General features: G+C 38.1%; 1 protein-coding gene across 5 annotated transcripts in view; it reads right to left on the bottom strand.

Annotated features, from left to right (window-relative positions):
• Positions 1 to 20585, bottom strand: part of LOC131059993 (uncharacterized) — a 257233-nt gene that overhangs the window by 6729 nt on the left and 229919 nt on the right. For all 5 annotated transcript variants that reach the window (XM_059210074.1, XM_059210075.1, XM_059210076.1 and 2 more), the window contains one exon: positions 17610 to 17669. In XM_059210074.1, coding sequence (XP_059066057.1) covers positions 17610 to 17669 — 60 coding nt within the window. The remainder of the gene's footprint in view (positions 1 to 17609; positions 17670 to 20585) is intronic.

Below are 20585 nucleotides of genomic sequence, written 5' to 3'. Positions count from 1 at the left end.
AGAGGCACCAACCTCCCAATCTCCTCTAGTAGGAAGCACCAACCTCCAAAGAAATAATATGATAATCATATGAAACTTCTTGGATCAGCTCTACTTCTCCTCCACAGATTTGCTAAAAAATGCTTCTTTAAATCTGCTTATAATCTTCAATACTTTCTAGTCATAGATCTGCAATAATTCACCTTAAGATCTAATCATTTCTATGTCGCCAGTTCGGATTTAGGAACCAGTTCCCCGGTTCGACAAAATTTTGAAAAAGGGTTTGGGTTCTTTAGTACAAAAACAATGTAAAACTTATATATATATATATATTGTACTGTATTGTACTGTACTATACTCTACTCTACTATACTCTATTATATTATACTATACTATATAGTATATCATTGAATTTAAATTTATAAAAAACCTTAAAATTAATAACCCCGTAATTCATATCCTTGGTTGCGTTTCGGATCATCCAATCGGGTCAAATTTGCCAGCAGTGTACACTTTGAGCAAGAGCTGCATCAGATAGAAGCAGGTGGAGCTGCGCAGCTGTTCAAATTGTCTGTAGAAGCAGGTGGACCGAATGTCAAACCGTACATGAACCCTAAACCCGAACTGTATTTAGGCAATACGGGGGCCTATATAGCAAAACCCGGTAACTTAGCATAAATGTGCAATAATTCGCTTTTAGGTCTGCTCATAAATCTGCAATAATTCACCTTAAAGTCTGCTCATAAATCTGTAATAATTCACCTTAAAGTCTGCTCATAAATGCACCTTAGATCTGTCTAAGGTCTGCTCTAGATCTGCTCTTAAATGAAAATGATATTTATTTTCTTGCTTTTTATATATCCACATTTCCTTCATTTATATCTCACAAATACTCCCCTTCACCCAAGAGGGGTGACTCTCCAAGGAGGTCGACCATATGAGCAAAAAACAAATTTGTTTAATTTACAAAACCCTTCCACATTTGGGTGCCAATATAAAGAAGGGTTGGCCCCTTTGAAAAAATGTTTATTTATAATTTTAAATCCCTCAAATGGGGCACTACATACCAAGGGTCGGGCTTCTAAAATAATTTAAAAACTTCCTTTTATTAACACCAAACAATCCTTCAGTTTGGGCGCTAGACATGGGTCGGCCCATGTGGGAATAAATGAAAATTTATTTATTCAAATTAAATGTGAATTAATACTTCTAATCTAAGCACCAAAACTGATCTGTTTTTTGCATTAACTTGATCAGTTATCTCAAAGGCACCACCTTGGTTTGACATTTGACATCAATGACAATAATTTCCAACAATCTCCCCCCTTGTCATTAGTGGCAACACAATAGAGAAATAAACTCTCTCTATTGGCCCCCCTTTCCCTATTTCTCTCCCTTTGACATTAGTGGAAAAGACTTTTTCGGGTTAAAAGATAAGACAATGAATAGCTCCCCCCGAACACATGCTTTTTCTTAAGAAATTAGTGACTAGATGACAGTGATATCACTCCCAATTTCTCCCTTGGGTACTCAAAAGTTTCTTTCGGAAGAGGCTTTGTCAAAATGTCCACAATTTGTTCTTGTGTAGCAATGTACTCCAACTTCACTTGTTGATCAACCAACTATTGTCTTAAAAAATGATATTTGATTGGATTGTGCTTTGTCCTAGATTGCATAACTAGATTCTTTGAGATGTTGATTGCACCTGTATTGTCATGGAGATTTGGATGCTCATAGTCAACCTTAATATCCTTCAATGTCTGTTTCATCAAAAAAGAACCTGTGTGCAACAAGTTGCTGCTGCGATGTATTCCACCTCTGTTGTAGATAAAAAAAATCTGAAGCCTGTTTCTTACTCGACCAAGATACAAGACTATTACCAAGGAAGAATGCTCCTCCACTAGTAGTTTTTCTATCATCAACACCGCTAACCCAATCCACATCTGTATATGCTATAAGGGTAGAATCTTCACCTCTTGGATGCCACAACCCAAATTCCACAGTGCCCTTTAGATAATTGAGTATTCTTTTGACTGCTTGCACATGAGTTTCCTTTGGTGCTGCCTAAAATTGTGCCACCAAACCAACTGCTTGCATAGTAGTAGGCCTCGTAGTTGTCACATATAATAAGCTTCTAATCATGGACCTGTATAGAGTTTGACTAGCCTTAGGAGATTGATCATCCTTACTCAATTTGCATCTTATAACCATTGGAGTGCTCACTAGATTGTGGTCTTTCATCTTGAATTTCTTCAACATTTCCTTAATATACTTGGCTCGTGAAATAAATATCCCTTTGCCTAATTGGAAAATTTGCAACCCAAGGGAACGACAACTCACCAAGAATTGACATTTTGAACTCCTCCCGTATGTTCATGGAAAACTCTAGGCACATCTTGTCACTGCTACCTCCAAAAAAGATATCATCCACAAAGACCACAACAATCAATAGGTCATCTCCTTCATTCTTAATATAAAAATTGCTATACACAATTCCTCTTTTGAAGCCTTGATGTTGAAGATACTTGTCTAGTCTTGAGTACCAAGACCTCGAGGCTTGTTTTAGCCCATAAAGTGTCTTCTTATCTTGCAAGCATAGTTCTCATTCTCTTAAAGGATGAATCTTCAGGTTGTTCAACATACACCTCTTCCTCCAAGTTTCCATTTAGAAATGCTGATTTCACATCCATTTGGTAGACTTTAAAATTCTTAAAACTAAAAAGGGCTAAAAACATCCTTATAGCATCTAAATGAGCAACTGGGGCAAATGTTTCTTCGAAATCAATTCCTTCAACTTGAGTATATCCCTTGCATACTAATCTTGCCTTGTTTCTCACAACTTGGCCATCCCTATTTAGCTTGTTCCTGAATACCCACTTAGTGCCAATCACATTCTTATCCTTAGGTCTTGGGACAAGTTCCCAAGTTTCTTTCTTCTTGATTTAATCCAATTCCTCTTCCATATGTTTATCCAATGCTTATCTTCACTTGCTTCTATAAAGTTCTTCAATTTTATTTTGGAGAGCAAGCATAGGTTCGCATGTCTTGATGTACTAGCAACTCTCCTTCTTGTCTCATTTTTTTTATCTATTTCCCCCAATAATCAAGTCTTCTAGATGATTCTTTTGAACAAATCTAGATGGTGTCTTGGGTGCCTTTGTTGATCTCTTTGGGTCTCTTTGCTCAACTTCTCCATTTTCAATTTCTTCCTCTACTTCCTCTTCTTTTCCACTTTCTTCCTTTTGGCAATCAACTTCTTGTGTTTCTTCATCAACTCTCACATTTGCACTTTTAAAAACTTTCTGCAACCTCTTATTGTAAACTTTGTAAGCTTTACTCTTTGTGGAATATCCAACGAAGATACCTTCATCATACCTAGAATCAAACTTTCCCAAATCTTCATCATCTCTTCTTAAATAGCACCTTCTCCTGAATACCTTGAAATACTTCATTGATGCTGGCCTTTGCTTCCAAAGTTCATATGTGGTTTTGCTGTTGTTGACCCTGATTTGTGCTCAGTTCAAAATATAGATTGCCATATGATCCGCTTCTCTCCCAAAAGTGTTGGATAGTTTGGACTCATTTAACATGGCTCCTGTCATTCCTTAAGCTGTTCTATTTTTACTCTCAACAACTCCATTTCGCTGTGGAGTTCTTTCAGCTGAACATTGTCTTCTTATTCCATGTTGTTCGTAGAATTCTTCAAATTCATTTGAAATGAACTCTAATCCTCTATCAGATCTTAGGCATTTGATTCTTAGCCCAATTCCATTCTCTACTAAGGCTTAGAATGCCTTAAACCTTTCAAAAGCTTAACCCTTTTCTTTTAGAAATGTAACTATTGTCATTTTATGACACTCTTGGTCCATCAGTGAGAATCAATCAGAGATATGTTCCATAGATCAGCGCTGCCCCAGTTGATCAAATGCCGAGTCAAGAAATCAAGTAAACGTTTAACTATTCTTTTGTCATGAGGCAGACTTCAAGCCTTCTCCCTTCACCCTTGCATCTTGCCTTCGCACCTTAAAGTCCATTGATCCTTTCTCCTTCCCTTTTCCTTATTAGGAATTTTGGATTTCAGGGAACCAGTCTAGCCCTTCCCTTTTTGGGAAGAGGTATTCTGTCTCCCCAAAACCCGAAACCCGAACTTCCCTTCCTTTTCGAATTTAGGGATTCAGGGAACCAGTCTATCCCTTCCCTTTATGGGAAGACGTATCCTATCTCCCTGAACCCCAAAACCTGAACTTCCCTTCCTTACCAGATTTCGGCTTTCCGGGACCTAGTCCACCTGTTCCCTTTTTGGGAAGAGTTATCTTGTCTCCCCGAAACCCAAACTTCCATTCCTTTCTGAATTTCAGGATTCGGGGAACCAATCTACTCCTTCCCTTTTAGGAAGAGGTACCCTATCTCCCCGAACCCCGAAAGCCGAACTTCCTTTCCTTTCCGGATTTCGGGATTTGGGGAACCAGTCTACCCCTTCCCTTTTAGGAAGAGGTATCGTGTCTCTCTCTGTAATGTATGCCCCAATTTTTTTTTTTTTTGAAAGTACCCAACTGCTATATGATGGTTCAGTGTTTGTGTTTTTTCTGATTTGTTTGTTTGGACTTCTCACATGCCATTCATGATATAATAATGCGAAATGGAATATAACAATTTGCAAGAAAGCATACAAATAACTCACTAAGTAGCATCATTCAATACTCCAATAATCAGATTTTTATTATTGATATTTCAAAAGCATATCACAAACATGTATAACAGATTTTAAAAGTGATTTCAGACCTGGGAATTGAGGCATAACAGCAACATATCAAACTCCACAAAGCCCACGCATAGCAACAAGTGCGACTCTTAATCCCCTTCGATTCCCAACCTCATATAACTCTGAATCTCGGTGGTAATGTAACAATTTCACCATAAAAAAGTACTGTAGTAAAATCACTATTCATGGCTACTGTTTCAAAATCACTGTTCATAGCTATTGTAGCAAAATACTATTCATGGGTACTGTAGCAAAACCACTATTCACGACAACTGTAGCAATTACACTATTCACAGCTACTGTAGCAAAAATACTATTCATGACTACTGTGGCAATTACACTATTCACAACTACTGTAGCAATTAGGTACCAACTTCTGATTTGCACTTCAAACCCTTGTAAAAATTCTATGCAAACTCACCAATGAAGCCCATGGTGTTTCCTAGATGAAAACAGCATAATCCTCCTGACTGTGTCTTCCAACAGCGAAGAGAATGTTGGCAAAGAGGGATTTCGTCCTCGAAGCCCAATAAATCAGCTTTTCAAGAAATCCAACAGCATAATATTAACCATATCCAAGCATGCTAAATGGAAGCTCTTCCATCTGTTTTATAATGTTCTCACAAGAGCCCATTCCTTCGTTTGGTCAATGTGGGATAAAACATAACTCCCTTTATGTAGCTTATGTCTCCGATGTATTATAAAATAAAGGGGACTCTTTTATTTAAATATTTCCCACACACTATAGTCTATGCATTAATAAAGTTAAATATTTTTATTTAACTTTATATAATAACTTTATTAATGCACAATAAATCATATCAATGATAAATAAATCTTCTGGTCAATTTTAAAAAATTACTATCGACATGTCATTGCCACTGGATGTCCAAACTGACTTACTATAAATAGTAAGTATGCCCAAAACTGCCTCAAAACCCCTCAGAACGACCTACAGCTGAAACTGTCTAGGCCAAATGGCCTCTTAGTCCTTTTAATGTCCTGGTTAGCCTACGGAACCATGGGGAAATAGGCTAACGACAACATCATGCTATGAATGCTAGAAAGGGGGCATTACAGTTCGCGCTTCCCAAAATTGCTTGTCCTCAAGCAATTTCAACCCTGGATGCTGTAATATCCACTCATTTTCCTAAGTAGCATCCTCCACTGGCAAGTTCCTCCACTTGACTAGGTACTCCTTGATGACTCTTCTCTTGAGTGTTCTCTCCCTGGTATTAATGATGGCCTCAGGAATCAATATCAACTTACCCTCTTCATCTAGAGGGGGCAAATCTGCAGATGGAACAACACTATGACCAAGAGCTTTCTTAAGCTTGGAGACATGGAACACATTATGCACCTTGTTGTCTGGTGGTAACTCCAGCTCATATGCCACCTCGCCAATGCAAGGTGCAACTCTGAATGGCCCATAGAATCTTGGTTTCAACTTCTCTGCTCCACTCTTCTTAAGTAGACTTCTTGTAGGGCTGAAGTCTCAAGTATACCATACCCCCAACCTCGAAACTGCATTCCACTCTATGATGGTCAACATATAGCTTCTGTTGATTCTGAGCTTGTTGTGATACAAACATAGGGCACCCGTTAACTCAAAACTAAGATAGCGACCGGTCAAGATGAATTGATTACAGGGTGTAACCGGTAACAATGCACCCTAGGATGCTATATATTATCGTCATTTTCCAAGCTTTGTTTAACAATCTTTTTGCTCTATTGGTCAGAATTGCGTGAGAAATAAGGCAAAGCCTTTTATAGAAAGAAATCTAAGTTTTAGGGATATCAATATTTGGTTGAGGGGCGTAGATATCCATTTACATTGAGTATGATGGTATAGTTGTGGATAATTATAGACACCCAAGTGCCAAGCCAATGCTAACATGTATGCCTATCATCAGTGATCTTAGAATATCCTGGCTGTCCAGTAACCACTCCTGGGCACTTGGTACCCGACTATCTCCAAAAAGAAGATCTGTGAAGCTAGGAGCTTCATACCCATATAATGCCATGAACAGAGACATCTTGATCGACATGTGATAGGTAGTATTATAACAATACTCACCTAAATAAAGCCATCTGATCCAAGCCTTCTGTTGCCTTGATACATAGTTCCACAAGTACCCCTCAAACCACTTATTAACAATCTCCGTTTGCCCATATGTCTATGGGTGATAGCTAGTGCTAGGAGTGAGCTCAGTGCCACTCAATCTGAAAAGTTCCTACCAAAATAGACTCAGCAACTTACTATCCCTGTTGCTAACCATGTTCTTAGGCATCCCATGAAGCCTAAACACCTCCTGAAAAAACAAGTCTGCCACCTGTGCTACTGTGTTGGTAGATGTAATAGCAAAGAAATGAGCATATTTTGTTAGCCTGTCCACCACCACATAAATACAATCTCGACCTTGCACCTTGCGTAGGCCTTTTATAAAATCCATCGAAATGCTCTCCCATTTCCTGTCAGGAATGGGTAAAGGTTGTAGTAATCCAACTAGAGGGGTATGCTCATCTTTATTCTGCTGACAAACTGGACATTCTCTAACATATCTCTACACATCATCCTTGAGTCCTCTCCAAGTAAACCTCTCACGAATCTGTCAGTATGTTTTGAAGAACCCGTGATGTCTAGCCATAGGTACATTGTGGAATGTCCTCAAGATAGTACCTTTGATGTGTGATGAAGGTACCAAGTAAATCCTATCCTTGTACAAGATAAGGTCATTAACCACCACATATCTATCATCCTATATGGATCCCTCTATCAAATCTATTGCCCACTGATCCTTAGCATATTCAACTATTATTTTCTCCTTCCAGTTTGCTAAAATCTCAACCAGGGAGCATACATGTGGTCTCCTAGACAGTGCATTGATCACTACATTCTTCTTCCCTTTGACATACTCGATGTCGAAATCATATGCCTGTAGTTTGGTGATGCCTATCGTTAAGATCTCTCTGGCTCGTAAAATATTTTATACTGTTATGATTTGTTTTAATCACAAATTTACCCCCAACCAAATAAGACTTGAATTTGGCCAATGCATGCATTATGGCCAACATCTCCTTATCATATATAGAGTAGCTCTTCTCCACTCCCCTTAGCTTCCTACTCTCAAAAGCAATGGGATGCTTTTCCTGCATTAAGACTACACCCACCCCATCTCCAGATGCATCACACTGTAGCTCAAATGGTTTGGAGAAGTCTGGAAGTGCTAATACTAGACAAGATGTCATCAACTGTTTGAAGTGCTCGAAGCCATAGATGGCCCACTTGCAAAGTTTTAAAAACTTGCCGAGTTTTCAAGCTCTACGAGTTAAAACGACTTTAACTCGCCGAGTTTTTAGTGAGTTTTTGTCAAAAACTCAGCGAGTCCGAGACAAAAACTTGGCCGCAACAACATAATAGACAAAAACGGCAAAAACACATTTTATTTCATCATCTTAGCTTAGGTTTTTTTGCTGAGAAGGGGGAAGAGTGACTCCAACACTCTTGCAAAGTGATTTCCAACTATTCTTGCCAATTCCAAGTGGATTTGAAGGGAATTTGAGGTGTTTCTTCAAAAAAAATCAGATTCCTAGGTTGGTTTTTTTATTTTTTTTCTATGCTTTTTTAAAACATTTTGTTTATTTTTTGTTGCATCTAGATGAATTAGAAATCATTCCTAAGTAGTCTAAAATATTTTTAAGTTATTTGAACAAGATTTAACACTAGTTTTGACAAGTTTTGTTGATTTTTTCACTTTTTTTGAAGAATCTCTAGTTTTCAAAAAAAAATCAAACCCTAATAGTATTTTTTTTTAACTTTGAATGATGTCTAATTTTTTTTCAACTAATTTAGGTAGTTTGCTAAATTGTTTAACTAAAATGTTAACGTTCTTTTTACACTTTGTATGTGTAGGTTAACTAAGCGTTAATTATGACAAGTTCTGATTGGCCACTAGAACCATGCCCATCTGGATATATAGGCACCCGTCCTAAAGGTGCTAGAGATAGGGCTTGGAGGTATGCCTATGAGGGACCGGATCCTGGGACAGTTATTTGCATAGAGTGTGAAAATATACTTCATGGAGGCATCAACCGCCTCAAATACCACCTTGCAGGAATAGACATGCATGATGCTAGAGAATGCCAAAGGACCAATTCTGAAATAAAAAGACAAATGAATGCCCTACTTGCAGCTGGGGAAGAGAAAAAATTGCAAAGGGAGAGGGCAAAGCTAGCCATGAGATCAGCCATAGCTGAATCTCAAGGTGCTTCTATTGACATTGAAGAAGAACAAGAAGCACTTGAGGGCATAATGGGCTCTCGACGTGGCCCGCGTATCTACAAACCCACCACCACCTTGCCCATCGCTTCTACTTCCTCTAGTAGAGTACTGTTGTGACGTTTTCACACATCGCCCCATTGCAAATGGGGACCCATGTTTTTTTGCTTTTTAAGGTTTGTTTTTTGGTCTTTTAGGGTTTTGTTAGTTAGCCTTTGCATTTTTGAGTGCTATCGGGGAGATCAATAGGATAGCAAGTCCTGTTGGAGTAATGTCCTGATCCTGAAATTTGACTAAGTCTGGAAACTAAAAAACCTCCAAAAACTAGATTTTGCTATATAACTCCTGGAGGTCTGAAACCACTCTCAAACATCCTGAAAGTATATATGGAATATAACTTAAAGTATAAGTCACTTATACTTAAATGTTATATTCCATAAAAATTATCCTGATGGAGAGTTCAAAAAGTCAAATTTCGCTCTTGTCCTTCACTGAGGATCCAGAGCGAAAAGCGCTCTTGTCCCTCTCCAAGGGTCCAAGGCGAATCGCTCATGTCCCTCACCAAGGGTCCAAAGCGAAAAAGCTTAGTGGAGTCATTCCTGACCTTGTTTGGACAAATTGAGACATCAAAGGCATGAAGGAGGACGTAATCAACCCATTGAAGATAGTTTTGAAAGTTAACAAGGCATAAATGAGCTCATAAAGGCCAAGGCGCTCCTGCCCCTCTCCAAGGGACCGGAGCGATTTTCCCTCAAGACAAGTTTTTGGCAAAAGGAAGGCAAGTTTCGCGTTTGAGGTGGATGAAGGAAGACGCAATCGATCTGTTGAAGATAATTTTCGAAGCTAGCAAAACACAAGTGAGCTTATAAATGCAAAATCGCTCCTGTTCCTCTCCCAGGGACCAGGGCGAAAAACACATTAGCTAACCTTCCTCTCCAAATTCAAACGAATCCAAGTCAAGACGCAAGGTCAAAATGATGTTTAAAAGGTTTCACGGAGGAATGAAGTAACAAAGGCCATCAAGTTGATGAAAAATGGCTAGGGCGCTCCTGTCCCTCTCCAAGGGACTAGAGCAAAATGTTCAACATGCCTAATAGCCTAACGATTGAAATACCATTTCTCATTTTCATGACTTAAGATAAAATGGAGAAAGCATGTTTTGTGCCTTAAAGGTAATTCAAGGACGATGAGATCAAGAATTTGCACAAACAACTAAAAGGCGCTCCTGTCCTTCAGTCAAGGACCAAGGCGATATTCATTAAAACAATCATTTCCTTCCAAGACCACGCCAAGGCAAGGTTGTGCAACGTCAGAAATGCCTTTAAGAAGATGGTGAACAAAGAAATTACCCCAAGAATCAATAATCTTAGGCTTAAATACAAAAATCGCTCCTGTCCTTCACTGGAGGACCAAGGCGAAAATCCTTAGAAGAGCTCGTTTTGTCTTGAAGAGGCGGGTTGAACATGCATAGAAGAGATGAACGAAGGTCATTGCTTACCTCCAAACTTGATTTGGCGATCTAAAGGACAAAGACCAAGGACAAAAGATGAAATCGCTCCTGTCCCTCACCAAGGGACCAGGGCGAAAATGCTTTAAAGTGCACTCATTTCAAAGATCGAATAAATTGAACTCGAAATTCTAAGTAAAAATGCCATCTTGGACGTCAAAAATGAGGTCTTGGACGTAAAAAAACAAGAAGTGTGAGGTCCAAAAGGTATGGGCGCTCCTGTCCCTCTCCCAGGGACCAGAGCAATCTTGTTGATATCTATTATTTTCCCATGCTTGGGCGCCAATATCCTTCAAATTACATTAAATGCCAATTTCGCTAGAACTCCAGGATATTTAAAAAAATTAAATTGACATTTAATAAGTGCCCATGGAAAATGAAATGGTGAGCGCCTATATAGTGGGGGTATCTTGAGCGATGTTAATCCATCATTCACTCATTCACTCAAGTGCGATTTGGAGAAGAGCAACAAGGGGCGAAATTTGGTCTAGGAAGGAGCGATTTTTGTTGAAGGCCAGACGTGGAGCGAATTTTCCTCAAGGCGTTGAAGGCTAGAGGTGGTGAAGTTGATAGAAGAAGCACATTTTGAAGACTTCGATCCACATTTTGCCTAGCAAACTTGCTTAATTTTGCATCTTTTCTTAGATTTAGTTCTAAAGTGGAGGTATGGCGAGATTCTCCTAGTCTCAATTTTGAATTTTGAATTTTCAATTTCAAGTGGCTTAGTTAAATTTAGGAAATGATAATTCAAAGATTTATCATGAGGTTTCCTAATTTAAAACTTAAATCCTCTTTCTAGTCTATATTTCCATGTTGCAAAACATGTTACTAATTTTGAAATGTTGTGTAGGTATCAAGATGGCGACTCCAAGCTCGAAAGATCTACAAGTCGGAAGACTCTCCTCAAGGAAAATCAAGCCAGATCAAGGACGATCAAGCAAGGACAAGGACGACCTTCTTCGATCCAGTCTAGCATCGACAAGGACGACATTCTTTGGACTAACGTCATCAAGGGCGACTTCTCCAATCCAGTATTCCAAGGCAAGGTACATCAATCGTCCTGCACATCAAGGACACAAGAAGTCAAAGCAAAGGGTTCGTTGAAGAAGCAGATAGTACCAGATGAATTAATTAAAGCTAGCTTCTCAACAACATCAAGTTGAATATTTACCAAGTTACAAGTGTCAGACGAGGTGGCATCCTAGTCATCACTTCTCCAGTCAGTGTGGTCCACCTCAGCATTTCCAGATTCAATGTACCTAACTCATGGAAGGTGGCACAAACTCCGATGTACCTACCCTAGCTATCCATTGGTGGAATTTTCTAGAGAGGACATGTGTCCAAGCAATACAATTTTATCATTGGTCAAGCATTAAATGTTATGTAATGGTTGTAACAAACCCTAATTAGGGTTTTCATTGTTGAATCTTGGCCATTGATCTCGAATTGATCTAAGCCATCGAATTGTATTGAAGGCACTATATAAGCCCTGGCATTTCATTTTGTAAAGGCAATTAGCAATAGTTAGATAATAGTTAGAGAGTTGAAAATAGTTAGAAGATAGAAATAGAATAGTAACTAGAGTAGAGTAGAGAGAGAAGGCAAAGATTGTTGCCAAGATGTTGTTGTAAAAGACTTGTAACTTCATTGAAGAAATGGTGAAATTTATGGGTCGATTCGACAATTTGCATGGTCTTTATACTTCTCATATTTGATTTCATGTTTTTAGATGAGTGGAAGAAATGTGCTTGATTGATGGTGGAATTCGTACATCCATACTACTAGCAGTTTGTTGATTGCAGACTTGCCTTGCGTAGTCAACTGGAATCATTCAGCTTAAGCCTAACTTCAATTGTCGCTTCTTCATTGATATGCATCAACCTGATGGTGTCTATGCCTGCAGTGATGATTTGAACATCATAAAGCTTTCCTTCGAAGATCGCACTAGCCTTGTGGAGATGGTCCTAGGATGTCAAAACAAGACTTAGTTAGAATTTCACCAAAGATCATTCATTGCTCTTACATTCTTAATGTTAGGATTAGATCCTTTCCTCGCCCTCATCTTTTTTCCTTTTTTCAAATCTAAGCTAGTAAGAGCCTGTGTTCCAGCAATATTCAAAGCAGATCAGACGTTCAATCATCAAATGTAAGTCCCCTTGTGATTCCAGCAAATCAAATCATACCACAGAGAGCTTATCCACACGTAGAGACCCTACATACAAGAACCTTGGAGTCATCCTAATTGATCCTTTTTCGCGATATCTTCAGCAATCAGAGGCTTTATTCAAGAGAGGATAAGGTACCCTTCGGTATTTTATTTTGTGTTTGATTGTGTACAAAATACACGTCAACAAGTACCTAGGCCTGGCACTGGCACTGCTGCATCACAATCAGGGTCCATAGGTGATTATTTTGTGCCCAGGAACACACCTGGAGCACAATGATCATTAGAGGCCACTGGATGGAATAGGGAGGCACATGAGAAAACCGACATTGCAGTAGTTGATTTTTGGTACTTCAACAACATTCCATTCAATGTGGCAGACAATCCTTATTGGCTAAATTTGGTGACCACAATGACAGTTGCAGGAAAGGGGTACAAGGCCCCTTCTCGCAAGAATTTGAGTGGGAGGTTAGTAAATTACTAAATAGTCCACTTGATTTCATTTTTAATTATTTTTTAGATTTCTTGTTTATTAAATCAAAATTGTGTACTAAGACCTAATTTCACTTTGTTCTTGTAGGTTGCTCACAAATGCAGTTGCTAGGGCAAAAGAAGTGGAGGACCAAAAAAATGAATGGACAAAATATGGCTGCACCATTCTTTCTGATGGGTGGACAAATGGCAAGAACCGCACTATCATTAATTTTTTGGTTGCTTGCAACGACAATGTAGTGTTCTTGAAATCGGTTGATGCCTCCAGTAAGGTGAAAAATGCGGGAACATTGGTTGGAATGTTGGAGCACGTTGTCATGGAGGTGGGAGTAGACAATGTAGTGCAAATCATCACAGATAATGCAACAGCATATGTGGCAGCAGGTAGAATCCTTTTGAATTATCACCTTTAGCAATATTTTCATTTGTTGCGGCTTTGTTTTTCTTGGTTGCATCTTTCTTAAGAATAACTTCTTCTTTTGCAGGTAGAATCCTCCAAGAGAGGCACCCCACTCTTTTTTGGACACCTTGTGCAACACATGTCCTTGACCTTGTTTTGGAGGACATAGGGAAACTTGAGTGGGTGACTCCAATTGTGGAAGATGCAAGGAGGATCATGAAATATATTTACAATCACCCTTGGGTTCTACATTTGATGAGAGAGCACACCCAAGGGAAAGATTTGGTGAGAGCTAGTGTCACAAGGTTTGCAACAATTTTCTTGAAGTTTAAAAGCATCCTTGTTGCATTGAATTCTTTGAAGCAACTGTTTGTGAGTGAAGCATGGCTAAACTCACCTTATTCAAATAAGGTTGAAGGAGAGGTTGTCGCATGCATAGTTTTCGACAACCAATTTGCACAAAAGGCTGTAGAGATTGTGAAGGTAACTTCAAACTTTAAATTTTAATTATTCTTGATTCAAGTCTCTCATTACTGATTTGTAACTTCATTAATTAATCTTTTTGTAATTTGTATTTTTCAATTCTAGGTGTCAGAGCCCTTGGTTAGAGTTCTCCGCTTGATGGATGGGAATAAAACCCCAATGGGGTATATTTATGAGGCCATGGATAGGGCCAAGGAGTCTATCAAAAATTACTATAAGGGGGATAGACTCAAATTTGATCCCATTTGGGAAATTATTGATAAGAGGTGGAACAATCAGCTCCACCAACCCATTCATGCAGCAGGGTACTTCCTCAACCCTCGTTTTAAGTTCGGGGGCTCTTACTCAGATCCTAATGGAGAGGTCATGTTGGGCCTCACTACATGCATTCAGAGGATGGTACCTGATGTTGAGGAGAGAGACCTCATTGTGGGCGAACTCCAAAATTATGAGGAAGCAAGGGGTAAGCTATTCTCTTTAGAGTTGGCTAGGAGAGGAAGAACCACTCAATCCCCAGGTATAACATTTGCCATTTGGATTTTGGGATCTAAAGTGACTGATAAATTGATAAATTGATAAATTATGTTTTCTCTTTTCTCTTTGTTTTCTAACTTTTCAATTTTTTTTATTTTGCAAATGCTTGGTTGCAAAATTGGGGTGGAAACACCCCCACATCTCAAAAAATTTGCCCTCAAAATCTTATGTTAGCCTTGTACTTCATCCAATTGTGAGCGCAATTGGAGCTTGTTTGAAGTAATCCACACGAAGAAGAGCAAGTTAGCACATAAACGCCTCAATGACCTTGTCTTCATGCAATATAATCTTCGATTGCACGTAAGGAAGGTAGAGGAAGTAGAAGGTGGTCTAATTGACTTGGATGATATAGATCCTTACAGTGATTGGACATCACAGGAGAAGCCTCCATTGTTTTTCGAGGATGACATCATTGATTTGGAGAGGCAGGCTATGGAGGAGGGGGGGGGGGGTGGATTTGGTTTCACGCTGGACGACATTGAGGAGGAAGAGGATGAGGATGAGGATTCATTGCCAGTGCTAGAAGCAGGTGGAGACATAGCTTCATCCTCTCTCATTTTAATCGTCCATTCATGTGCTATCATTATGCTGTCAAGTTTATCACTCAATCATCTTCACACCACCGTCATGCTCCTGGATCAATGAGCAACCACAACCAACCCATCATCATCATATCAATCTACTTATCGTTTTGAGGTTTGCATGTTCTTGTTTGAATAGGCTAAGTTATATGCATATTCCACTTGTTACATTTGCATGCATTCAACTCGACAATTATAAAAGGAAGGATGACTTTTATGTGGTGACCATAGGGGTCACCAATGTTGTTTTTGGTGTCCAATGGCTTCACTCATTGCATGAAATTACCCAGAATTTCCACACCATGTTGATGGTAACAAGGTTGTGCTGAGTGGCATGTCTAATGATACTCGTGTTACATTCAAAAGAATGGTGAAATTATTCCATCATGACCAAGTAGAGAGGGCAGCCCCATGTTTGATTATGCCTACCCATTCTCCAAAAAGTAAAAGGAAGTATCATGCAAATGTTCAAACTTTGTTGGATAAGCACAACAAAGTTTTCAGTGGAATACTTCTAGGAAGACCACCAGACCAAAAGAAGAGCATATGGGCACCTAGGTAAAGCATTGGGAATTATTGAGGCCCAATCCTTGTATGCAAATGAATCTAAGTGTGAATTTGCTATGATAGATATTATGTATTTGAGACATATGATCAGCTCTAGGGTGTGAAAGTCGATCTAGAGAAGATTCAAGCCATTTTGAATTGGCCACTGCCAAAGACTCACTCATTTGAGAGGTTTTTTTGACTTATGCAACTTCTTCAGAGGGGCTGTGAAGAGATTTTCGTAGTTGGCTACCCCACTCACTAATTTGACCAAAAAGGGAACATTTATATGGTCTACATCAGTGCAGCAAACTTTTGAGCAGCTCAAGAAAGTCATGAGCTCTTGTTCTATGTTGGCCATAACTAACTTCACAAATCCTTTTGAGTTTGATTATGATGCTTCAAGAGAAGGAATTAGTTGTGTGTTGATGTAAAATTAGCATCCAATTGCCTTCGAGAGCAAGAAGTTGATAGAAGCGGAGAGGAGCTACTCCATCTATGACAAGGAAATGTTAGCCATCATTCGCGCTTAGCTAAGTTTAGACAGTACCTAGTTGGAGGTAAATCTGTTGTTACAACCATAGTTGAACTACTCGCGACTCGGCTCGACTCGCCAAGCCCCTGGGAAAAAAACTCGGGGAAAACTCGGGAAAAACTCGGCGAAAAACTTGGCAACTTAAAAACACGCTTAAAATTAGTAAAAAATGCATTTTTTTTGCAAAATTTAATGAGAAGATGCATCCAATGAGTCAATAAATGATAACACAAAAGAAATAAGCTGATTCTAGATATATTTAAATGCAAAGTGTCTACAAAATCGCATCCTCATGAGGAATGCTGATGGCTGGAAGCTTGGAAGTAAAATAGTAAATTACTAAATAGTTTTTGTAAAAACAAAAGTAAATACATCATTACAAATTACAATTACAACTTCCTCTTCCCAACTTCCCAGCTCTAGCAAAAACTTGGGGAGAGGTAGAACTAGAGGGTCTAGACTATCTAGTCGTATAAGTCTGCTGTGGGACTGGGCGTGACTGTGCCTCCTCGCTCGGTATGGCTGATTGAGACTCATCCTCCATCCTGGATGAAGCTATGTCTCCACCTGCTTCTGGCACTGGCAATGAATCCTCATCCTCATCCTCCTCAATGTCATCCAACCTGAAACCAAATACACCCCCCTCCTCCATAGCCTGCCTCTCCAAATCAGTGATGTCAGTGTCGGAAAACAAGGGAGGCTGCTCCAAATCACCTTGCAACTCACTGCAAGTCCACTTCCCCCTTCTCAACCCAAAACTCAATCAAAAAACAAAAAATGCATTACTGTTTTGCCATTTTCGGCTAAGAGACCCAAGCGGCCGAGTTTTTAACTCGGACTCGTCGAGTTTTTGCCAAAAACTCGGCGAGTTTTTGAAACTCGCCGAGTTTTCGGCGAGTAGTCCATCTATGGTTACAACTAATCATAATAGTCTAATGTATTTTCTTAGCCCAAAAGATCCCAAGGGGAAACAGACATGGGTAAGTAAGCTGCAAGCTTACGGTTTTGACAGAGAATATGTCAAGGGTAAGAAGAACACTGTGGCTTATGCATTGTCAAGAAAGCCACATTTGACCTCTATGATAGAAATTACAGCAGATTGGAAGGAACACATTCTTGTAGAACTAGAGGGAAAAGTAAAAGCACAAATTTTAGCAGCACAAATGATTTACATAGTTAAGTTTACTTATAGCTCGTTTTGCCAAATGCATTAAAATTAGGACATGTTGAATGGTTTCTTAGCTATTTGTATGATTTATTGACATGATAAAACCGAACAAAAACAGACAATTTATCAGCTTACAACAGTAAGCAATTATTTGATAACGATGGCAAAAAAACATCTACCTGCTGAATATACTCAGAAAGGTCTTCTGCTGTCAAATCTACGCCCAAAATGCAAGGCACCTGCATCAGCTAACTTTCTGTATAAGATGACTTTGCATTAACCATGTTAATGATTTTAATTTACACTAGAAAGAACACATAAAAAACAATTTAACAAAAAATTGCAACTATTGGTAATTGTTTCAAGACAACTATTTTCATTAAAATTTAACAACAATTAGAATGTATAAAAATATCAATCAATTACCTTTCACTTCATAATTGATAGAGTAAAATTTTTGTCTGGACTTTAAATTTAATATCTTCCACAAAAAAAAAATGCTTCAGAATCTTTTCTATTTGAAAAGTTCAAAACAGGTCACTTTTAATTAAAGAAATATTTTTTACTCTATTCATGCTATATACAAATGACATGTACAGTATGCTTCTCGTTAGGGTCTTATATCTTCCCAAAATGAAAAATCAGTTAAGAAGATCGCGACAAGGATTAGGATAGAATAAGACACATTTTCCAGCATATTCATTCTTTCCTCTTAAGATATCATATTAGGAACATAGAAACGATAGCATTGGATCCATAAATAATGTCACAACATAATATCCTTGCCAGAAATATGCTCATGGCAAGTATCTACATTGTTGATTTATCCCTGTATATCTTTTTAAGTCACTGAAGAAACACTTTACAACATCCAGGACTACATCGTAAATATTTTTCAGAAAAATATTTCAAATGTTATTTTTTTGTGAAAATAGAATATAAGTCAAAATCTAGTGTTTCTTCTAGATAAAAATAAGCATTGAAATGTCTATGAACATTTTGTGTTTTCCCATGGTCAAAAGTTGTGTATGCCAATTTACAAACAAAATGTGCAGTTCTTGAGAAAGCTCAGCAAATCTCAACTTTTGATTTTCATCTATTGGAGTCTTGCCCTTTCATGATTAGAATAATTCAGTGTATCTCTGAGTTTCTTGGACAGGAGGGATGTGAGGGTGGGGATCTGGATACAGAAAAAAGTTTCCTATATTTTGGTACAGTAGGGGGCAGCAGGGTGTCAGCTAATAAAATAATATTTGACATTTAAAATTTAAAATAACTTAAATCAAGTGAAAGGAAGCAATCCAAAAATCCATTTGATAATCATAATGACATAATATGGTTTCTTAGTATGACAGTAGGGAGCAGCAGGGTGACAGATAATAAAATAATATTTGACATTTAAAATTTAAAATAACTTAAATTAAGTGAAAGGAAGCAATCCAAAAATCAATTTGATAATCATAATGACATAATATGGTTTCTTAATATGACAATCTTTAGGTTGGAGGGCTTTGTGGGCCCCCATAAAGGCTCTAAGTTTCTTTTCTTTCTTTTTTTTAATTTCTTTTGCTTTAATATTTTTTTGAGTGGGGAATGGCCAAGCATTGTATTACTAATTTACTACCAGTACTAGTACCACTATGAAACTTTGTTTTAATGTCAAACTTGTAGTAAATATATTGACATGTTAGTCAATGATTAGTCATTCTTGTCAATATATCAAGTTATCAGGGCATGGCCTATGGTTTGTCTACTAATAGTGTTCACAAATCATTCTCGGATAAGGAATGGCAAGCTATGATGACTCAAGATTTTGTAGGCTAGAAGGCAAGGACAATGGAATGGAGTAGTTTGCAAAGCCTCTTCAGCACTACATTCAAGCAAAACATATGTAAATGACAATGCTACATGGGAAAGAAGTTCAAATGGCTGCTTCAGTTGAAAATAGTGATAAAGAGAAAATGCATTCACTTAATAAAAAAATTGCATCTTTCTAGTGTCATTGCCAATCTAAAGCACATGAGAAGCTTATGCTTCATGGTTGGGTGGAAAAGCACCTTGACCATGTCCTCATCTTAGAGTGAAGAAGTCAAAGGGGTCAGTGGCAAAAATTGACTATAAAACAACAGTGTTGTTATTCTATATTTGTAAACAACCTTTGGTATTAGAGCTTAGGGTTCAACTCTACTACATAGAGTTTAGGAGTATAATAGCCCCTATCAAAACAGAAGTAATCAAGAGATAACGAGGTGAGTGTTTTGGTTGCAGATATGGGAGTTCTAGGAGAGGAAGGAAGAAGGGAACGGCTAACAAGCCCAAAAGGAACAAAACAAGGTTGAGAAAATTCAAGACAATGAGGAGAAAATAGAAATTTATGACACAAACACTAGTTGATATCTTTAAACGTATCAAGCCAAAAAAGAAAAAGCAAGGTGAACAATCTAAACTCACACCTAACGCTCTAGATAAACCTAAGAAGCCTTTTGTGGTTCGTGACTACCTCTTTGGGTGCCATCACAACACGCCCTTTTTGGCAAAGGACGTAATAGAGGAGTACCTATGCATACATCCCCCAACTAAATAAGTCCTTAAAGATTCCAAAGGCGAAGAGGAACTTGACGAATGTTCTTGCTCCGAGAGTGAAGAGTCAGCCTAATAAAAAGACCTATGTAAATATGTATGAAAATCCATTATTATAAATAAAAAAGTCCCATTTCTGAATAGTGTTTTTATAAATATAGTTCATTTCAAACTTGTAAGCCTTAAAAGATCGAATAATGGTTGTTCCTTGCATAAGTGAGTATTGTTGAAAATAAACACGTGTATCAAGATATTGCGATTCTTCAATGAATGTGATGCTTGAAATGAAAATTCATTTGGATATTGTAAAATCTTTTCATATCTCATCTTGCATGATAAGTTGCTTAAAGTACCTATAAATAGAGATTGGAATTCTAATAAAGGTTGATGTTTGCATGATCAATTGATGGTTGTTTCTTGCATAGTGAATCAATAAAGTAACAATGATTTTGAGCTTGAATATGCCCTTGCCTAGCCTTTTTGGTAAAAATTTAAGTAATCACATGTGATGTGAATTGATGATTGTAATCTTTTCTATGAATGTGGTGTTTGAGTTGAGACTAATCCTACAATAG

The sequence above is a fragment of the Cryptomeria japonica genome, chromosome 8 (assembly GCF_030272615.1).
Source record: "Cryptomeria japonica chromosome 8, Sugi_1.0, whole genome shotgun sequence".
NCBI classification, from domain to species: domain Eukaryota; kingdom Viridiplantae; phylum Streptophyta; class Pinopsida; order Cupressales; family Cupressaceae; genus Cryptomeria; species Cryptomeria japonica.
The sequence above is the reverse complement of the archived record's forward strand: the minus strand, read 5'-3'. Positions and strand labels throughout refer to the sequence as shown.